Below are 21,016 nucleotides of genomic sequence, written 5' to 3'. Positions count from 1 at the left end.
CTTGTTAACTGCTGGAATTAGCCTACTTTGCTTGTCACCAGGAAAGGTTTTCCTCCTTTCCCCCCCCTGCTGCTGGTGATGGCTTATCTTAAGTGATCACTCTCCTTACAGTGTGTATGATAAACCCATTGTTTCATGTTCTCTGTGTGTGTATATATCAATCTCCCCTCTGTATTTTCCACCAAATGCATCCGATGAAGTGAGCTGTAGCTCACGAAAGCTTAGGCTCTAATAAATTTGTTAGTCTCTAAGGTGCCACAAGTACTCCTTTTCTTTTTGCGAATACAGACTAACACGGCTGCTACTCTGAAATCTCCTTACAGTGTGTATGATAAACCCATTGTTTCATGTTCTCTGTGTGTGTGTATATAAATCTCTCCTCTGTTTTTTCCACCAAATGCATCCGATGAAGTGAGCTGCAGCTCACGAAAGCTTATGCTCTAATAAATGTGTTAGTCTCTAAGGTGCCACAAGTACTCCTTTTCTTCCTCCAACCAAACCAGCATATGAAGGGTGCGGAGGACGGAACCCAAAGCAAGGGGCTGGCTTCTCCCAAGGAAAAGCGTCGGCGAACAAGTGGGTGTGGGCGGCTAGGCAAAGCCGAGCAGCCCCCCACCAGCGTCCGGGATCCCCCCCAGCAGCTATGGCAGCGGCGGGCCAGGCGCTCCGGTGAGGGCTTTACCACTCCGGCTCCTTTTGGGGACAGGCCGGGAGTCTCTTTAGGGAGGGCGCAGGCGGCCTGCCTCTGCTTTCGTTTCTGTTCCTGCCCGCCCTGGGCGGCCCGGGGAACGCACGGATCCGAGACAACAGCGACTGGGGGCTTTGGGGCGCGGGGGGGGGGCGGCGATCTGGAGCGCCCAGCTGTCCCCTCCGTGTGCCGGTCTCGGAATCACCCCTCGGCTCCTCAGATCAGTGCAGCCTCCGGGCAGGGGCCCCGACACCCACTTCCTGCCGGGCTCTCCTAGGAAAGCGGGGGGGGGGGGGCGGCGCCCCCCCAGGGTCAGCGGCGCGCGGAGCCGCCCAAAGTTTCCCCCGGAGGGAGCAGGTCTCAGCCTCAGGCCGCCGGGCTTTGGTGTTAGCTGGAATAGGAAGTGGTGAGTAGGCCACGGGGTTTTAGCTAGGGAGTGGGTGATCTAGCTGCGTGTCCCCCCCCCCCCCCCAAGTGATGTGTGCCCAAGAGATATGGGGCCAGATCCACTTAGGGTGACCAGATGTCCCGATTTTATAGGGACAGTCCTGATTTGCAAAAAGAAAAAGGAGGACTTGTGGCACCTTAGAGACTAACAAATTTATTAGAGCCTAAGCTTGGGTGCGCTACAGCTCGCTTCATCGGATGCGTTTGGTGGAATTCCACGATGAAGTGAGCTGTAGCGCACGAAAGCTTAGGCTCTAATAAATTTGTTAGTCTCTAAGGTGCCACAAGTCCTCCTTTTCTTTTTGTGAATACAGACTAACACGGCTGCTACTCCGAAACCAGTCCTGATTTGGGTGGCTTTTTCTTATATAGACTCATATTACCCCCCAGACCCTGTCCCGATTTTTTACACTTGCTATATGGTCACCCTAGATCCACTGCTGGTGTAAATCAGTGTAATTCCATTGAAATATAAGACTTACAGCAGCAAAGGTTCTGGCAGCAAGGACTGCGGGTTGTGTTGTGTGTGTGTGTGCTAGTGTTTTAGCTGGTTGTCTGGGTTAGAGAATTGGGCTGTGACTTTTCCTCTGAAGTGGCTGAGGCTATCTTCCAAGAGTGAGTTCCAGGTCTGTGGCCGGTCTCAGAAAAAACTCTGTCTCCTGCACACTTGAGTTTCACTCTGACGGCTGACACAGTTCTGTTGTTTCAATGGGATGTAGCTGTCCTAGGAGTACATGGTAACCACCTGAGGACAGATGCCTTCCTTGGATAGTCATGTTTTATAGAGGTGACTTCAGTGTGTTTCCCTCTCATTGTCATCACTTCAGCCTTTCCAGGATTCAGATTAATTCAGCTACTCTTCATCAGGTGCTGATCTTGGCCCTTGGATGGCAAAGAAATACAGTAGCTGGTTCTGTGAAGGTGATGCAGTGATCTCAGCAGTACTCAATAGATGTAACCACTGAGCTGAGACTTGTTGCTTTTCAAGTGTTGACCATGAAACTAAAGAATTACTTTGCCTCCAGTAACGTATTATTTGCCTCCTAATTTTGCTTATATGAAAGTCAGTTCTCCTTGTGTGTTAAGTTTCTAATATAATAATTTTTAAATGGATCCTTCAAACAGTGAGAAACTTTCTCACTTTGTGGACAAGCATAGTGATTCTATAACATAGAAGTTATTAAGACATGCAAAATGTCAGTGTTATTTCACAGGCTAAGAAGACACTGATTTGGTACAACTTTGCAGTGCAGATCAATTTTTTCAGACAGATTTTACACCCCCAAAACCAGGTGTCAGAATAGAATGCCAGTGAAGGCTTTTGGCAGAGCATCTTGAGGAATATTTCTATAATGTGAGGTCATTTGTGATCTAGAAAATATTTCCCAATAAAGCATTGATATTAAGTGGCATCATAATGGCCTTTCAGAATTTGTGTAGGAGTATCCATCAAGCTAAGTGTGTCATATTGTTTTGCATCCTAGGTTCAGTAGTCTGCTAAATAAAGTCATATCTGAAATGCAAAGCTACAGCAGTTCATGCCTTCCCAATTATAAAGCATATTCTAGGCTGGTATGGCCAGGGTGCTTTAAAGAGGAAAAAAGTGTCTCCATCCAAATTAGGCACAATGGCTGAGATTTACAAAAGTCAATGCCTAAATTAGTTACTCACATCTTGATTTAACTATCTCAGTAAGTGGCCTGATTTTCAAAAGTGCTGAGCACCAAGCACATCAGTCTTTCCATAAAGTCCAAAGAATCCGTAAAATGTCTTTAGAGCAGAAAGATTCTTCTTGCGATCGCTCTACTTTTGCCCTTCAGCATCACTCCAGTTCTCTCATTTCTCCATGTTTCAGAGTAGCAGCCGTGTTAGTCTGTATTCGCAAAAAGAAAAGGAGTACAAGTACTCCTTTTCTCATTTCTCCATGTCCACTTCCCCATTGCCATCTTTCTACATGTTTATTACGAAACACTCAGATCGCCTGTTTTCTTTTGCTTTTTCGATCAGAGTTTCCAGCCAGCGTTATGGAGCTGTTGATCAAATGTCTCATGCCTCTGCAGAAGGATATTTTGGTATGAAAACCCAAGCAATCAATGACTTTTGTGACATTAATGTTTGCTTTGCTGGCTGCGCCAGTACTTGTTTCAGTTTTTGACAAGGAACTCAGAATGGACCCAATCTAGATTTGCCAATTATCTAATTGGACAAAACCAAACACCTTTGCCTCATCCCTGCCCTGCCCTGCCCTGCCCTGCCCTGCCCTGCCCATTGCCCCTAGGCCTCGCCCTTTTGCCGCCCCTTCCCCGAGGTCCTGTCCCCTGCTCACTCCATCCCCCCTCCCTCCATCGCTCGCTCTCCCCCACCCTCACTCACTTTCACTGGGCTGGGGTAGGGGTTTGGGGTGCAGAAGGGGATGAGGGCTCCAGCTTGGGTTGTGACTCTGGGGAGGGGCTGTAGATGATGGGTTTGGGGTGCAGGAGGGGGCTCTGGGCTGAAGCCAAGGGGTTTGGAGTGTGGGAGGGGGTTCCGAGCTGCGGCCTGGGCCTAGGGTGTGGGATGGGGTTCGAAGTGCAGGCTCTGGGAGGGAATTTGGATGTGGGAGGGGGCTCAGGTCTGGGGCAGGGAGTTGGCGTGCAGGCTCCAGATAGGCGGCACTTACCTCAGGTGGCTCTTGGTCGGTGGTGCAGCAGGGTTAAGGCAGGCTCCATACCTGGCTCTGCGCAGCTCCTGGAAATGGCCAGCATATCCTTGTGGCCCGTAGGTGCAGAGTGATCAGGGAAGCTCCATGCACTGCCCCCACCCCGAATGGCAGCTTAGCAGCTCCCAGTGGCCAGGAACCACCCCTGCACATAGGAGCTGGGCTGGAGATGCTGGGTGCTTCTGGGAGCTGCGCAGAGCCATGTAGGGAGCCTGCCAGCCCCATTGCTGACCGGATTTTTAACAGCCGGTCAGCAGTGCTGACTGGAGCTGCCAGGGTCCCTTTTCAACCGGGCGTTCCCAACACTGCACTCCTTACTTGAAGTCAGTGGGAATTTTGACACCATAGAAGGAGTGCGGAGTCATGAAGAGACCGATGCACAAATTGCATAATGCATTGTCCTCTGAAATGCAAATTTCTTCCCATTTTTGTGAATAAACGTCAACATCTACTTAGTTAATGGGAAGCAGCATAAAGTCATTTACATTCCTTCTTGCTGAGTGACTTGTGTTTGTGGTTCAGCAATTAAAATGCTTGCAATTAAACAATTGCAAATTGAACCACTATGCCGACATTCAGAGTGAGAGAGTGGAAGCGACTTTCATTTCTTCAGAAGAGCTCAGTTCTCTGATCATAAGGATCTATTTATTTTCTTTCCCTCATCTTCAGTTCCTGCTTGTGGTAGATAACAAGGTTCGGTATAAAGAAAAGGAGTACTTGTGGCACCTTAGAGACTAACAAATTTATTAGAGCATAAGCTTTCGTGAGCTACAGCTCACTTCATCGGATGCATTACAGTGAGCTGTAGCTCACGAAAGCTTATGCTCTAATAAATTTGTTAGTCTCTAAGGTGCCACAAGTACTCCTTTTCTTTTTGCGAATACAGACTAACACGGCTGCTACTCTGAAAAAAGGTTCGGTATGGCTCCCTCTAGTGTTGCTACTACTGAGTAACATGAGTCATAGTTTGCTACAGGTGGATTCAAACAGGCTCTGAGTCCTCCTTAAATGTCCATTTCAACTACCGACATTCAGATTTCATCAGCCTGCACTGGTAAGCATTGATTCAAATCTCTGTTCAAAACTTGACTGAAAGTTTTGGTTGGATTAAAAAGAGTAAGTGTTCAGATAATATATTTCCCTGGGTTTACTTAATGTCTGTGCTTTCTCATTCTGTGTGAAGCCATAAGCAGAAGTAATGAAATACCATAAGAGAGGCTTTTGTGGTACTTCCATTGCAGCAAGAAGCAAACAGAACCACAGGAACACAGATTTTCTTATGAGATTTTCAGGCTTATTTTGCAGACTCTTATTTCGAAGAGAGTCAAGCAGACATCTCAATTCATAGTTTTTTATCCTGGCCATACCTCAAACCTTATGGAAGTTTGCTCATCAGTAGTCTCCATGTACGTGACAGAGGTCACCCATTGCTACCATTTTTAAGGCAAAACTTCCTGGCATATCTCAAACACTTATCTGATTAAAGACTAGAAGTCTGATTCTCCTCTCACACAAGTTTTACGCTAGTGTAGCTCTGATGTGACTGGGAGGAGAATTGGGCCCAATATAAAGCATTCTGTGTATCCAGGACCCTACTTGGTTCATTGCATGTTTGAGTGAGGACATTATGACAACTTTCTGTTGCTAAACTCTTTATGCGGTAGGTGCCATCGTTCCTGATCACATGACCAATGGAGAAGAACCCTCTGCTCCCCCTGCTTATCCCATAGACGAAATCTCCGGCTATGAAGGCACAGCGCTGGGTGATGGTGGTTAGTACATAAACCCACAGACTATTCTTTTTCCTGAGATTGTCTGTCTCTTTAAAAGGAAGTCAGTGTACAGCGTTTTGTACCAGCTGATTGACACCGTCTTTTCTATATTCCTGATTGTAATCTTATTATCTGTGGCATTTTCCCAAGTGATAGGGTGGGAGAGAGATTCCACTGGGATCAAACAGCTGCTGAAGTTACCCCCACCTATGCCAGAACCCCCTACCCCTGCTGTGCCACACAATTACCTCTCTATCCCTGCTGAACTATCCAATGAATAATCCTGATTTCTCTCTTTTTCTCTAATGGATCAGTTTTCCTCTGATATTGTGTGTCCTGTGCTAGTCAGAGGCCGTTCATTAGAACAAGACAGAAACCGTGATTTTGGCCTTATTTCAAAAGCAGGCAGGAACTGAAGGACAAGTAACAAATGTGTGTCTCTTTAAACCTGTAAAATACCAACTTCTGCCTTTTCGTTTCTCGCAGGAGGAAAAGGTTTACCTCCTCCATCAAATCTGGTGACTGATCGTGGAGGTGGGCCCTCTCCAGCCCAAACAGACTGGAAGTAAGATGTGCTTTCAAATTAATGATGATGATTAAGAGTTACCTTGCATCCTTTGCAAACTAAGCACAATCAACACTGCTGATGAGAGGGTGGCAGCCAACATGTACACTGCACACAAGAGAGCAGGGGGAATTTTTTGGCCAATGATATGGGGTCAGACACTGCTCTGATCAATGGTGCTATGGGAGCTTTAGGCCCTCCCCCTTTTCAGCCAGCATGTGAGTGCCTACCTTACACATCAAGATATGTGTGCACAAAGCCATGATCAGCATACGCTGCTGAGTAGATAAGCATGCACTTAGCTATGGGTGAGCAAATTCAGGGATTTTACATGCACACATCTGAGTATACAACAGGCATAAATTTTCACATTCTCAAAGACATGTTGACCTGATGGTTGAAAATCAGGTACCAGTGTCCATGAAGTTCTGACAGGACCTCACTTGTTAATGTTGCATCCTAAACACTTCTCATCCTAAACTGCCTTTCTTCTTGGGAGAGATGAAGGCTTGAGTTATTGTTCCTGGGATTTGAATCTCTAAGACAGTCTAGGTTTTTCCAAACCTGATGCTTGTAGGACTAAGTCATCTTATCCAGCATTTTTCTGTCAGTGCAGTGGAGTGCTATGTAAATTAGGTCAAGGCTTTATATGGGAGAATGTGTGATGATGGGATGTCTTCTGAAAGGGGAAGGGTGAATGTTTAGCGCATGGCGGAATTGCTCTGCAAATTGAAAGGCAATTTCAAACGGGTCCACGCTTTCTTCTCTCTTTCTGGTAGCATTCCTGCTGTTTCAGAAGATGCAGCCAAAGAAGCTCTTATACAGTACGCGGCCAGTAAGTGCTGCTACAGCTCAGCCCCTGCCAAGGAAATGGTGTTTCAGAATCTGCAGCCATTCAACACCTACAGAGTATGTTTATCTTTTGCAGCCCAACTTACGCACACTAAGGTCAATGGAGTTTGTCCACTAACTTCAGCGGGAGCTGGGCATTTCACTGGGATCAAACAGCTGCCAAGCATTGCAAATTACCCTTATCCGTGCAATAGCCCCCTTACTGAGAAATTCCCATTGATGTGATGTGGCTAGCTTCAGTTTGGAATTGTGTTTGCATGCTCTGAACATCTCGGGACTCATAAAGGAATGTAATCTTTAGAATGATAGCAAAGAGCTACTTCCACTTTGTAGCTTTTCAATGATTGCTTGGTTTAGAATCTGGAAAATGTAGGTTCATAATTTGATTCCATTGCTATGGACCTTTTTGCCAGTGTCAAGTCTTTAAAAATATATATATTCCATTTTGATCCCTGCTCCAAATAGGGTAAGGACCTGGGTAAAAAGATCAGCCACCACTCCTAGAACCATTGGAGTTGCACCATTGGTAGTGAACAGTGGGAAATATCCTGAAAAACTGACAGCATAGACAATGTCAGAGAGAGAAACAACTTTTGGATACAGCCATTGTTAATTAATAGGACCAACCACTGAATTCCAAACAACAGCGAATATTCCATAGCGACTTGTACTTTAGAAACCCATAGATAGATAGCGTTAGCTTAGGTGAAACTGAAGTCAAGAGCAGAAGTATGTGGGGATAGAAGAGAGGGAGGGGATATGAGGAAAATAGCCAAATGAGAAGGTAAATAAAGAAGAAGTGAATGACTAAAACAAAAAGAAATATGGCAATTAAATAGAGCAGGTGTGATAGCCTTATTGGCATTTTTGGTTTTTAGAGTATAGAGCAGTGGTTCTCAACCTATTTATCATTTGGGCTGCATATACGGCCCACAAAGTGTTATCTGGGCTGCAGGGTGAGAATCACAATATCTCCCACCTAACTCCCCCCCGTAAACTCCTATGCTCAGCGCCCTCCGCCCAGAGACCCCTCCACAGAGTGGGGCCAGGAATGGAGAGCTGGGCGTGGAGCAGGGGAGAGGGACCCCGACCCCAGACTCTGCTGCTCGGGGACCCCTGACCCCAGCTGTGCAAGACTGGGGGGCAACCAGGACCCTGACCCCAGATCCCGCCATGTGGGGCTGCGTGGCGGCAGCAGGCTGCATGGACCCTGAGCCCCACTGTGTGGGGCTGGGTGGCAGCCAGCAGCCCGGAGCCCAGAGAGTGCCATGCGTCAGGGCAGCTGGCTGCCCAGACCCCACGGCAGGGGGCCAAGGGGCAGCCAGGACCCTGACCCCAGAGCCTGCCATGCAGCAGGGCAGCCAGGAGCCTGGAGCCTGTGGCCTTTAGTACACAGCTGAGCTGGGCTGCAGCTGTGTGCTAACTGGGCTGCATGCGGCCCGCAGGCCGTGGGTTGAGAACCACTAGTATAGAGCACACATAGGGCCTGATCAAAAGACCACTGATAACAGTGGAAAGTCTCATGTTGACTTTGATGGACTTTGGCTCAGGTCCATAACGCAGCATTCTATGAAGATATCACCTCACCCTCTCAACAGTGAGATTGGTCATTATTTTGGCTAGTGTGAATTTACTTTCTTAAACTCCACAGATTGCAGTCCCAATTGGGTTTTTGTATAGACTGCATTGAATGCCCAATCACTCCCACTTTGGGGTTGTTATAGGTTTTTGTTTTATGTTAATTAATTATTTTTTTAGTATCGGCTAGAGACCTTCACTGAATCCAGATCATCTGAATGGAAGACAACACCTTACAGGGGTAAGTAGGATTCTGATGTCAAGTAAGAATCTTGTGTGATCGGCCTCTTCTATAATACAGGTCTAACTGTTGTGTTGTGCATTTCTGCCAGAAGGTAATGAAAAATTTGCACAGGAAAAGTTACCTTCCTACTCAGCTGCCTAACTGCAGTTATTAAAAATAAAATAAAACACATGCCCAGATAAAAATACTATGACAATTCATTACACACCTTAAGCACTATAAGCCAGTTGATTTATGAGTGTGGTATATGATTTATGTAGTTTGGAAGTTGAAATAAACTAGATCCTTGAAGGAAGCATTCTAACTCCATCAGAATACAGATGTTCTGGTGTGTACTGGAGCTTACTGAGATTTTGTGCCTAATTTATACAGTTTTAATGTAATGGGGGGAACACTGCAGTCCATCGTAAGGCAAATGTTATAGAAACTAGGAGACAACCAACACTTCAGAGTTATTAGGAGTTGGCAAACCAGAAGAGAATTGGGTTCTGGTAGCCTTCAGGCAACACGTCAGATAGAGTTGGTTGAAATTTTTCAAAGCAAACATTTTTGCTGAAAAATGGCCTTTTTTTCAAAAATGAAAAATTTTGCCAAAAAAAAAATCTTTAAAGAAATTTCTGCTTTATTGATTTAACTGGGAATGAATCATTTTCACTTTTCATTTTTTCCCCAGTTTTTGTTTTTTCCTTTTCCTCCTCTTTTTGACAGGCAAAAAAAGAGAGAAAGAAATGGAGAGGGAAAAAAAGAAAGTGGAAAAATAGGGGTGGGGACTGATGGAAGAAAAAAAAGGCCAAGAAAGGGTGGGGGGAGCAAAGACCCAAACCCTGAAAATTCTTGATTTCATGAAAAATTTCAAACAAACAATAATCATTCCTTTTTGCAACATGCAAAATGGATGATTTTGAAATTTTCAAGATATTTTGCAACCTTTTTTAGACTGTCTCTAGTTGAGTCATATAATCGTGGAGGGATTTTGATTTGGGGGTTTATCAAACTGGTGTGGAGTGATTCTATTCTTCCTGAGGGAAGGAGAGCAAACAAACAAACAAACAAACAAAAACTGGTTTTACTTGGCTGTCTCTCAGTTTAAGGATTTGTTTTTCTTTTTCATAACCACTGCCCATTACATTCATTGGGGATATGAAGCCAAGATTTATTGAACACAATTGCTTGTAACTAATATGTTCCTAATCCTGCAAACACTTAGGCATTTGCTTAATTTTGCTAACCTTGATTTCAATTGGGACTACTCATAGTAGTAAAGATAAGCATGCAGAAAAAGTGTTTGCAGGATTAGGGCTCACAGGAAGTGTTTTTCACTGAATTTGGGAAACAATGGTGAGTTAGATTTTTTTGTTATCTTAATTTCTCAGAGGAAATTTGACTATGCTGCAGTCATACCATTTTGGTTGAATATTTTAGCTGGAATTGATTGTATTTGCAAAATACTCTATAACATTTTCCTTTTTGGGACAGGAAAGAAATTATGGTTGATAAACAATGGAACTCTTTGATATAAAAATGGTATTTATTTTAGTTAATCACCTTAACTGGGATCAACATAACAGATAGAGGTGTGGCATGATTTAATTGCAGGTGTCAGGAAATACCAGGTGTTTGTACTCAATACAGTTTTGTTTCTGCTTTAGGTGAATTTGTTGACTCCTTTTTGCTTGGGCCAGCTCCTTTGCCATGGAATATACAAGTGGAAGTTCCTACCATGTTCACAGACAACATAACCAGAGTCAAAGTGCCGCATACATCTTCATTAAAGGTATTATAATCATAGAATCATAGAATTGTAGGACTGGAAGCGACCTCGATAGGTCATCTAATCCAGTCTCCTGCACTCAAGACAGGATTAAGTATCATCTATCCATGTGCAGTCATTGTGGGCTGAGGGATGTGTTGCCTAAGGGATGTGCTGGCCGCTGCTTCCCGCACACGGCCCATCAGGGAAATCTGCTGGCGGGCTGGGACGGTTTGTTTACTTGCAGCGTCCGCAGGTTCGGCCGATTGCAGCTCCCATTGGCCGCGGTTCGCCGTTCCAGGCCAATGGGGGCTGCGGGAGGCGGCGGACAGCTTCCCACAGCCCTTTTCTGAATCTTTTTCTGAATCTTCCTAAATTCCAATATATCTTTTTTGAAATGGGGCAACCACATCTGCACACAGTATTCAAGATGTGGGCGTACCATGGATTTATATAGAGGCAATATGATATTTTCTGTCTTATTATCTGTCCCTTTCTTAATGATTCCCAACATTTTGTTCACTTTTTTGACTGCCACTGCACATTGAGTGGATGCTTTCAGAGAAATATCCACAATGACTCCAAGATCTCTTTCTTGAGTGGTAACAGCCAATTTAGACCCCATCATTTTATATGTATAGTTGGGATTATGTTTTCCAATGTGCATTTATCAACATTGAATTTCATCTGCCATTTTGTTGCCCAGTCACCCAGTTTTGAAAGATCCCTTTGTAGCTCTTCGCAGTCTGCCTGAGACTTAACTATCTTGAGTAGTTTTGTATCATCTGCAAATTTTGCCATCTCACTGTTTACCCCTTTTTCCAGATCATTTATGAATATGTTGAATAGTACTGGGCCAAATACAGACTCTTGGGGGACACCAGTATTTATCTCTCTCTCCATTCTGAAACCTAACCATTTATTCCTAACCTTTATTTCCTATCTTTTAACCAGTTACCAATCCATGAGAGGACCTTCTCTCTTATCCCGTGATTGCTTACTTTGCTTAAGAGCCTTTGGTGAGGGACCTTATCAAAGTCTTTATGAAAATCTAAATACACTACATCCACTGGATCCCCCTTGTCCACATGCTTGTTGACCTCCTTAAAGAATTCTAGTAGATTGGTGAGGCCTGATTTCCCTTTACAAAAACCATGTTGACTCTTCCCCAACAAATTATAGGTTTCGGAGTAGCAACCGTGTTCGTCTGTATTCGCAAAAAGAAAAGGAATACTTGTAGCACCTAAGAGACTAACAAATTTATTTGAGCATAAGCTTTCGTGAGCTACAGCTCACTTCATTGGATGCATTTTCCACCAAATGCATCTGATGAAGTGAGCTGTAGCTCACGAAAGCTTATGCTCAAATAAATTTGTTAGTCTCTAAGGTGCCACAAGTACTCCTTTTCTTCCAACAAATTATGTTCATCTATGTGTCTGACAGTTTTGTTCTTTACAGTAGATTCAACCAGTTTGGCCGGTACTGAAGTCAGGCTTACCAGCCTATAATTGCTGGGGTCACCTCTGGAGCCTTTTTTAATAATTGGCGTCACATTAGCTATCCTTCAGTCATTTGGTACAGAAGCTGATTTAAATGATAGGTTACAGACGACAGTTAGTAGTCCTGAAATTTCACATTTGAGTTCCTTCAGAACTCTTGGGTGAATACCATCTGGTCCTGGTGACTTATTACTGTTTAGTTTATCAATTTGTTCCAAAACCTCCTCTAATGACACCTCAGTGTGGAACAGTTCCTCAGATTTGTCACCTAAAAAGAATGGCTCAGGTTTGGGAATCTCCCTCACATCCTCAACCATGAAGACTGATGCAAAGAATTCATTTAGTTTCTCCACAATGGTCTTTTCCTCTGTGAGTGCTCCTTTAGCATCTCGATCGTCCAGTGGCCCCACTGGTTGTTTAGCAGGCTTCCTGCTTCCGATGTATTAAACATTTTTTTTGCTAATACTTTTTGAGTCTTTGGCTAGCCGTTCTTCAAATTCTTTTTTGGCCTTCCTAATTATATTTTTATACTTCATTTGCCAGAGTTTATGCTCCCATGTCTTTGACCAGCTGGAGACATCCTCAGCCACAGGGCTGCCCTAATTTGAACTGAGCTGGATAAACCTGCTTCCCTAATGCGCTATTATGACAGCTGGAGCAGGGGAACACCATAGCCACTTGCACTTCTCAAAGAATCCCCCTGACACGCACTCTGCAATGAGGGCTTCAGTGTGGAGTGGAGGGGAAGATGCATAGAGCCAGTTATGCCAGTATTGCACCATCAGTATTGCAGGTTTAGGAGCTTTTTCATATCAAGATGAATTAGCTCTATCAGAATCCCAAATAATTTAATTATAAGCAAGAGAGTTATTTGTTTTTTTCAGTTTTTATTTCTATTTAAAATCACTATCCAAATATGGAAGCACCACTTTCTGCTTCCCTTGAGACATTTTTTTGTGTTTTGTAAAATCATGCCCAAGAGGGACTGGTATTTTGTGAGAAAAAACCCTGTCTTTTGGGAAACCATTGCTACAGTCCAGGAAAAGAGACACTTTGGGACATTTTAATAGGGCATGATTTAATAGATGTTTTTCTTTCCCTTGCTTTTGTAATAAGAAATTAATTCTGAGGGCATTATCTCATTTTAAATATGTGACCTCTTCCATCATTTAAATCTTACTTCTTAAAGGTGGGGAAGAGTGAGAAGGTGGAAAATGGGCAATACACAGCCATGAAGAAAGACCAAGAACAAACTCAAATAGCAATCTAATATATCCTGTGATATGGAAGTTATTATTGTCTAATGGGTAAAGCAAGTGCACTGGGGATCAGTACTCCTGAGTGCTAGTCCCAGCTCAGACACAGTTGCTGCTCTGTGCCTTAGTTTACCCATCTGTTACCCATAATCAATAAGTGCTTCATTGTAGTCAGGAATGTTTGAATTCCAGTTATCCCCTTATAGGGAAAGAAATGAACTGACAGAGTCACAGGACATGATATCGTAGTTTAATTTATTTGTGTGGGTATTCTCTTTGGAAGGGAAATTAGAATCCGTAAGTGAAGAGCAGCTTGTAACTCACAGATGTAGCCCTGCCCAATGAGAGGTCCAGCACACAGACTGAGCGTTCATGCTCTCACATAGACTGTTCCCTTCTTGCTTCTCTACCATCTGTGCTAATACTGGTTTAGCATGAATTTTTCTCTACACTAGTGCTACCACAGGGTCTAGTTGAACTAGTGTTAACACTTGTGGCAGTTTCCCCTCCTAGAATTCCCTAGTGTAAACATGGGCTGAGTGTTTTAGCCTTACTTTAAACAAATTATAGAAATGCATACATGGGCTATCATTCAAAATCACTGTCCCACTTGATTGGATGGACCTTTGGATGTTGGCACCAATGAGCTTACAGCTACTTTGCAACAAAAAACACGCTATTACTTAATGACTTCTCTCCCAGTTTCACCTGTAGAAGTGTGGTTGTAATTTGGCTGTAGGTAGCTGTATAACTCTTTAAGAACCTCAAATGAAAGGCCTTATAAAAGTGTAAAGAATGAGGTTTCTCTAGAATGTTTCCAATAAAGAAGAAAAAACATTTCCCATTGTCTTTTTTTGGGGGAGGGGGTATCAAGAGGCAGCCAGATAGTAACATAAATAGCTAAATTAAAGAAATGTCAACCCTTTAAAATTTCTCCTTTGATTTAAGGGCTGCCATAATTGTCGATGTGCAGGTACAATTCACTGCACAAAGTGTCATGGAAGAGGAAAGGTGAGTAGCCACGTCTAAGGGATCCTTTGCTTAGGACTGAATTCATTCTGGGGAAAGGTGTCAAACTAAGAACCAGGCAAAGATGCTGAAATCAAATAGCTTTGGGAGGTTAGAAGGGGAGTGAGGTTGGCTGTGAAGCGTTCACAATTGTATTGTGCTCTGTTTTACAGCATTTATTGTTGTTTATTATTTGTATTATCGTCGTGCCTAGGAGTCTCTGTCATGGATCAAGATCCTATTGTACTAGGCACTGTACAAACACAGAACAAAAAGACAGTTTCTGTCACAAAGAGCTCACAGATCTAAGCATCTCTCAAGCAGTTCATGGGACTTACTTGTGTAGTAAGGTGCTGAGTGCAATGATGGTTTGTGGAGTAGGGCCCTTAAAGATTAATTTATGCTTATTAGGAATGCTTTGGTCAAACACGTCAGAGGACTCAATGCAGGGATAACTATGTGAAATTCTATGGCCTGTGTTATACACACTAGATGATCTAATTACCCCTTCTGGCCTTAAAGATCTATGAGTCTATTAAACTTGCAATCCATTTTCCATGTGAGGAAATGAAGGTTGCAACACCAGCAAACTGCTCTGGCAAAGTATATATAGCTCTGACTTTTCCATCTAATTAATGCAGGTACAGTGCTGGATTTGTCATGGCTCTGGGAACCGACTGAATGAGGACAGGTGCACACACTGCAGTGGTTCTGGTCGGAGCAGGTGAGTCAACACTCAAGGAGAAGCCAACATGGGAAGTCCATATTTTAATTAGCATCAGCTTCAAAGCTAGGGCTCATTGGCACAGGGATGGAATACTGCTATATTCAAGGACAGTTCAAGGTCAGATTCATAGATGGGCTCAGCTAGCCACTGTAGCTGTACAAGTATTGATTGGTTTGTGAAAATGCCCCTCATTGCGGGGCTGTGGCTGCCCAGGATAGTCAATGAAGTCCAGCTGTTGCTGTTGAATCTCCTGCCGGAATGAGCAAAATGTATTATTCATTCTGGGGCTGGGGCTGGCACTGAGTTTTTTAATGCACTCTTCAAAATATGACCTGTAGAGTCCCATCCAGCTTTCTTCCCACCTATGAGGAAGCTCCGTTTATTTGCATAGCATTGTGTTTCCCTCCACTGATCACTTCCTGCCTGCAAGTCTCGTGTTGACACCCCTTTTCTGTTTGTGAAGATTTATTGCCTTCGATGGCTTCCTTAGGAAGCCATGAGTTACAGGGGAAGCAATTATCTCCAAGGCAGGAGGGCAGTTGGAGAATTCAACCCAGCTGCTGCCTAGCTCTGGAAGAGCTATTCTTTGAAATTTACAGCTGCGAATAGTGTGTAGCACTGGGATGAAGGTCAGTCTGTCCTACTGTGCTGTCTCATTTTTCTGATGGGGTGGCAGTACCTCAGTGGCAGAACCACCGTGTACATGAAACTGAACCTTGTGCTTGGAGAACAATGTTTCTCCAGTGCTTTGGTGGCATCAGCTAGCCAAGATATTGCAGTGAAGCTTACAGTGCTGCTGGAAACACTCATAGAATCATGCTAAGTGTAAATAAACTTGTGACTGGAAACAGAGAGTAGACTTCATGGCTTATACATATATATATATATAAAATATCAGATTAGGACTCAATACTGTAAATACTTACTAATGGGTATAGTACTTACTACCAGGAGTCAATGGGTCAGTGACTTTATTGAAATCATGTTCTTCAATGAGACAACTCCTGGTAGTAGACACGATGGCAAATAGTAAGCATCGGCTGGACTGAATCCCCAATGTGATGCCAAATGAAGTGTGATGTTTGTGTGTGTGTGTGCATGCACACAGTGTATGCATCCAAAATCATTGTGGTAATAGTTTCTCACGATCCATTGTAATTATCATTCTTTGTCTACAGATGCAACAGTTGTTCTGGTTCAGGCCATAAAACCTGCATAACGTGTGCAGGAAAAGGACAGTTGCTGTACTACATTGAGCTTCAAGTCAAATGGCAAGTCTAATAAAACTTTCAATAATTGCAGAGAAGCTCCTTCTTCTTCACTATTGTACATATAGGGTTTAATCGGCAGTGTTCTGACAGGCCAGATTGTGATGTGCTGCTTTCCCTCAGGAAGGGGGCTGTTAGGCTTTCAAGAACATTACCAACTTCATAAAGTCAGGCTGTGCACATATCCATACCAGCTAATTATCATTTCAAAAAGTCTGTTGAAATTTACCAGAAAGCTCCAAAAGAGAGCAGCATCTTAAGAAGGAAGTTGGAGGAGACAAACTTTGTGAAAATTTACAGTAATCACAGTGAAGTTGAAAGCTTAGTTGTGGCCCTTTACTAAAATGGGATCAAAGCTATGGGCTATGTCAACAGATCATCTCTCTGATGTGCCAGCCACAAAGAAACATAGATTAGGACTGGACTCAGTATCACATCACTGGCTGTTTAATGATTGATGACTATTTAGGGAGGAGCCACAGTAGAGAATAGGAGAGTTATTCCCTACGTACTTAATTAATTAGATCCTTGTTGTTCTACACTGCACTTCATATGAAGGAGAAAAAATGTCCTTCCCTGATTCAATGACTGGGTAGTACATGGAGTACCAGACGGGGTGGTCTAACAAGTGCCTGACAGAACAGCAGTTTTACCTCTGGCTTTGTATCCTGCCTGTTTGCTAATCTACTGTAGTTCAGTATCTTCTTTGACTTTTCAGTCTCCAGATTGGGTTAGAGTTCCCATATTGTTTTATATTGTTCTGAATTAAACCACTGTTGTCCTCTGTTGGCCCAGTCACTGACTTAAAGATGTTCAGCCATTGTTATTTTAATATTTGTAATTTTTAAAGGCATTTTATTTTAATACACTTGATGGACTTTTTAAGAGGATTGTTATAAAGAACAAATATAAATAAATGATCTCAGCATTTCAGTTGGATCCATTACAGATGGAATTTGAAAGCCAAAGTTTCGAAGTTTGCATTCCAGCATAGCATGCCTCCATATTATCATTAGATAAGTACAAAGAACACCATGTGGTATGTTTAAAGCTCTGCTACCAGGAATCTCAGTATAGACTGGAGAACTTATTTAACAACTCTGTCTTGTGGAGTTTGATGTTGTTGTAGCACAAGAAACACAAAAAGGAGGGGCCCCTCTAAAATCCATTTGAGTAAGAGGAGATACAATAGGTGACAATATCTGTGTCCTTGTTCTTGTAGGAAGAACAACATTTTTGAATATGTGGCGGACCAAAGATCTGGGTTTCCTGCTGACCTCTTCAAGGAGGTCACTGGGCAGAAGATGTTTGTTGATGAACAGTCCATGGTAATGAAACTCTAGACTCTATCACCTTTTGAAATAACAAAATGAGAGGTCTGGAAACAGAACAACTCACATAGCCTGAGGTGGAGTTTACTAAGAATTTAAAGTGTCAAAAGAAGAAAGAGACATTTGAGAACACAGTGCTCTGTTTTTCTGGTTACTAATGTAACTAAATTAGTTAATTCTCATATGTCATCTACAATAGGGTTTTCCTTTTTTTAGTAAAAAAGTTATTGAAAGGACTCAGGGCCAAATGCTGGTTTGGGATATTTTGTGTGTGTATCAATTCACCTCTTTGGCTTGATAACCAGAGATGCTGCTTACCCGCAAATCCCAAATGAAGTCAATGGGAATGAGAGATGTTCAACACTTTTTACTATTCAGATCAGGGGAAAGTCCTGTAAATCCCTGCAACATGGATCACATTAACAACCTATATTCCCCATAAAAATGGGCCAGATCCTCTGTTGGCATAAACTGGTGCAGTTCCATTTAAGTCAATGGAGCTGAGCTAATTAACACTAGCAGATAATGTCGTCCCACGTTTACATCTGCAGAACCGGGTGTATGTGGGTTGAAAGCCGCACTTGCTTTGCATTTGGCCTGTCGGTCATATATCTCTTCGGCTAGCAGTGTATGGGTTTATGGTTACTGGGCTCATGTAAATTCCCAGTACTCACATGCAAATAAATAAACTTCAAATATATTTAGTTACATGCAGTTTACATTAGAGATGGTCCCAAAAAAAACCCCCACATCTAAACAGCCTCCAGCTTTGTGATGTTGGAAATCCAGATCTAAATTTTGCAGCTTTGTTCCTCTCCCATTTACATATTTGAGGAGCTTTTAAATAGCAAATCTAAACGCAATTTCTTCTGATTTTCCTGGTGGCTAACCCTCTAGAGGTTCTCCAGGGACCAAGCACCCTTGCACAGCACCTATCATAGTTTGTTAATCTTAGACTGGTTCTGTGTTCTGTGTTTGAGCCCATGTCTGGGGCTTCTAGGTGCTGCCATAATACAAATAATAATAATAGCAGCACTCCTTTTTGGGGTGACTTGGTATTTCTTAACACACTCCAAGTCCTTCGTAACCATCCACTTTTGGAGACGCTACAAAATGTATGGTACATATGGATTTCCTACAAGGTATGTTTGGAGTTGATTGTGGCGATTCTTTTAGAGTCTGCCAAGGAATCCACAATCAAATGCGATTAGGCTACTGCCCTGGAAATCCAGACCATATTCCTTTTCAAGGTTTAGCCCATAGGGTTTGTGTACACTTTTTGCCCCAGTGTAGATGTGCTGTGTTGGTGTAAGACAGGACTTGCACTAGTGGGACTAACCCCCTTTTGAAATCTAGTATGGACAGGCCCTTCGTTTTTAGCAACTGCAACACTATTAGCTGATACCTCGCAGCAATGAAGACTGCTGAAAAAGCTACTCGGGAAGAATGCTATTGTTTTCTTTACAACTGGCACAAAATGTCCTACCAAGCCGTACTCATGTGAGTCGCTTTTCTTTATGCAAGCAGTCCTATTTACCTCACTGGCCAGATCCTCGTTGATGTAAATTGGTGTAGCTCCATTGATCTGGTCCACTGCTGTGAACAAAGATTACACATATGAGTGAGGGTTTGTCTCCACTGCGATGCTCAGGAAAATTAATCTGAATTAACTACAGGTGTGAATTTTAAATGAATTAGTTAAACTGCATTAAACCCCTGTCTGGATGCACTGTAATTCAGAATTGAAATGGCCTTAATTCACTCTGGAAGTGAATTAAACTAAACCGAATTACAGCCACTTTAATTTTGAATTACGGTGTCCACACAGAGATTTAATGAAGTTTAAAACTATCCACTTAAAATTCCCACCTTTAGTTAATTCAGATTAATTTTCCTGAGTGTCCCTGTGGAGACAAGCCCTGAGAGACCTGAGATGGGCCTGATATTTGGAAGTAATTGTGATCTCCTTCCAATTTGTGTGTCTTAAATGTTTTCCATTTCTCCAGGTTTACCCTGTTGTGAATTTTCCTGATCCTTCCATCAGTCAGGCTTCCCAGAATGCTGTTGTGCAACATCATACTCAGTTTGCATCTACATCTCGTGTACTGAGACAGGTGAGTCCACTGCAGCCCAAGTGTAACAAGAGGACACAAAGCAACTAGTCTGTGGAAATCAGACTGTACCTGCTTAACATTTGTGCAAGTCTCACCATGCCCTTTTTTATTGGACCATTTGAAACAATTCTTCAAGCACCAGAGCAAAAGACTTTCCATTAGGTGGATAATGACTATTAACATTAAAGGGATTGGATTTTCTTAAGTGCCTGCGTACCAAGACCTTTAAAACATCTTTAATTTGATTTAGAATGCGAGGGAGTGTAATACTGAGCATAAGAGAACTGTCAACGAGATAGAAGATGGTACTGGGAGACTGGAACTCCTTGAGTTAGAATCGCAACTCTGCCACAGATTGCCTGTGGATGGGTCAGCTCACGTCTCTGTGTGCCTCAATTTCCACATTGGTAAAATGGGACTTATCATGCTCTCTTACATGGGGTGTGGTGTGGATTAATTATTTAATGTTTACACAGGTCTTCAAACATGCAAAGTGCTACATAAAGTGCTTTTGAAAATGCCACCAAGAGAGTTTACAAATCCTCCTGTATTGTATAGATTTAGCTTCATTATCCTTGTATTTTCTCTCTTTCTTCCAGAGGCAAACTATTGAGCTGATTCCTCTTACTAAAGTGGAATACGACTGGCAAGGGAAATGGTATTCCTATTATGTTTATGGAGATGAAAATAGGGTGTATGCAGAGAACTACCCCAAAAAGTGCTGCTGCCTCGTTATGTAACTGACTGATCACTTCTCAGAATGCCAAGGACAATAGCTGTTGTCCAGACCCATACAAGGAAAAGCTTCATCTAGTACTATTTTTGTTTTGTTTTGGTCAAAAGAAGTTCATTGATTTGCATGTTTGGGGCAGGCTGCAGCAGAAAGAAAATGGGGGAGCGAGAGTTTGTCAAGTTGATTATTCAGTTCCAGGACTGGATCCTGTATGTATGTCACAATCCCTGTGGGCCACTTGACTTTTGCTGTGGCTCTCCCTGTCCTGCCCTTGCCACTAGTAGAATACAAACTCAATTTGGGATTATAGTACCATTTATCTGTTTTATCTGTTAGTACCATTTGTCTGTTTTTTCCACCAAATGCATCCGATGAAGTGAGCTGTAGCTCACGAAAGCTTATGCTCTAATAAATTTGTTAGTCTCTAAGGTGCCACAAGTACTCCTTTTCTTTTTGCGAATACAGACTAACACGGCTGCTACTCTG

General features: G+C 43.0%; 1 protein-coding gene across 11 annotated transcripts; it reads left to right on the top strand.

Moving 5' to 3' along the window:
- Positions 1 to 509: 509 nt before the first annotated feature.
- Positions 510 to 20,836, top strand: LOC119859482 (protein SSUH2 homolog). Of its 11 annotated transcripts, none has more exons than XM_043518251.1 (14): positions 510 to 662; positions 3,136 to 3,207; positions 4,855 to 4,887; positions 5,498 to 5,605; positions 6,092 to 6,170; positions 6,950 to 7,079; positions 8,781 to 8,841; positions 10,494 to 10,618; positions 14,298 to 14,360; positions 14,999 to 15,081; positions 16,263 to 16,355; positions 17,575 to 17,680; positions 19,690 to 19,797; positions 20,397 to 20,836. In XM_043518251.1, the coding sequence occupies exons 1-14, from the start codon at positions 644 to 646 to the stop codon at positions 20,535 to 20,537; spliced, it is 1,221 nt and encodes a 406-aa protein (XP_043374186.1). In that variant the 5' UTR covers positions 510 to 643; the 3' UTR covers positions 20,538 to 20,836. The 11 variants fall into 11 exon arrangements, with proteins under 11 accessions (XP_043374186.1, XP_043374188.1, XP_043374187.1 ...); XM_043518252.1 differs by having other exon boundaries at positions 515 to 669; positions 3,143 to 3,207; XM_043518254.1 differs by lacking the exon at positions 510 to 662 and adding an exon at positions 1,505 to 1,872 and having other exon boundaries at positions 3,143 to 3,207.
- Positions 20,837 to 21,016: the final 180 nt, after the last annotated feature.

This window comes from Dermochelys coriacea, chromosome 7, assembly GCF_009764565.3.
Source record: "Dermochelys coriacea isolate rDerCor1 chromosome 7, rDerCor1.pri.v4, whole genome shotgun sequence".
Taxonomy (NCBI): Eukaryota; Metazoa; Chordata; order Testudines; family Dermochelyidae; genus Dermochelys; species Dermochelys coriacea.
This window is presented reverse-complemented; position numbering and strand designations above follow the sequence as displayed.

What these genes read in the sequence shown, in the direction of transcription:
- LOC119859482 (XM_043518249.1), top strand. An exon ending in GATTTCATCAGCCTGCACTG is followed by an intron (nt 4,888 to 5,497) that starts GTAAGCATTGAT and finishes TTTATGCGGTAG; the next exon opens with GTGCCATCGTTCCTGATCAC. An exon ending in ATTGAGCTTCAAGTCAAATG is followed by an intron (nt 16,356 to 17,574) that starts GCAAGTCTAATA and finishes TTGTTCTTGTAG; the next exon opens with GAAGAACAACATTTTTGAAT.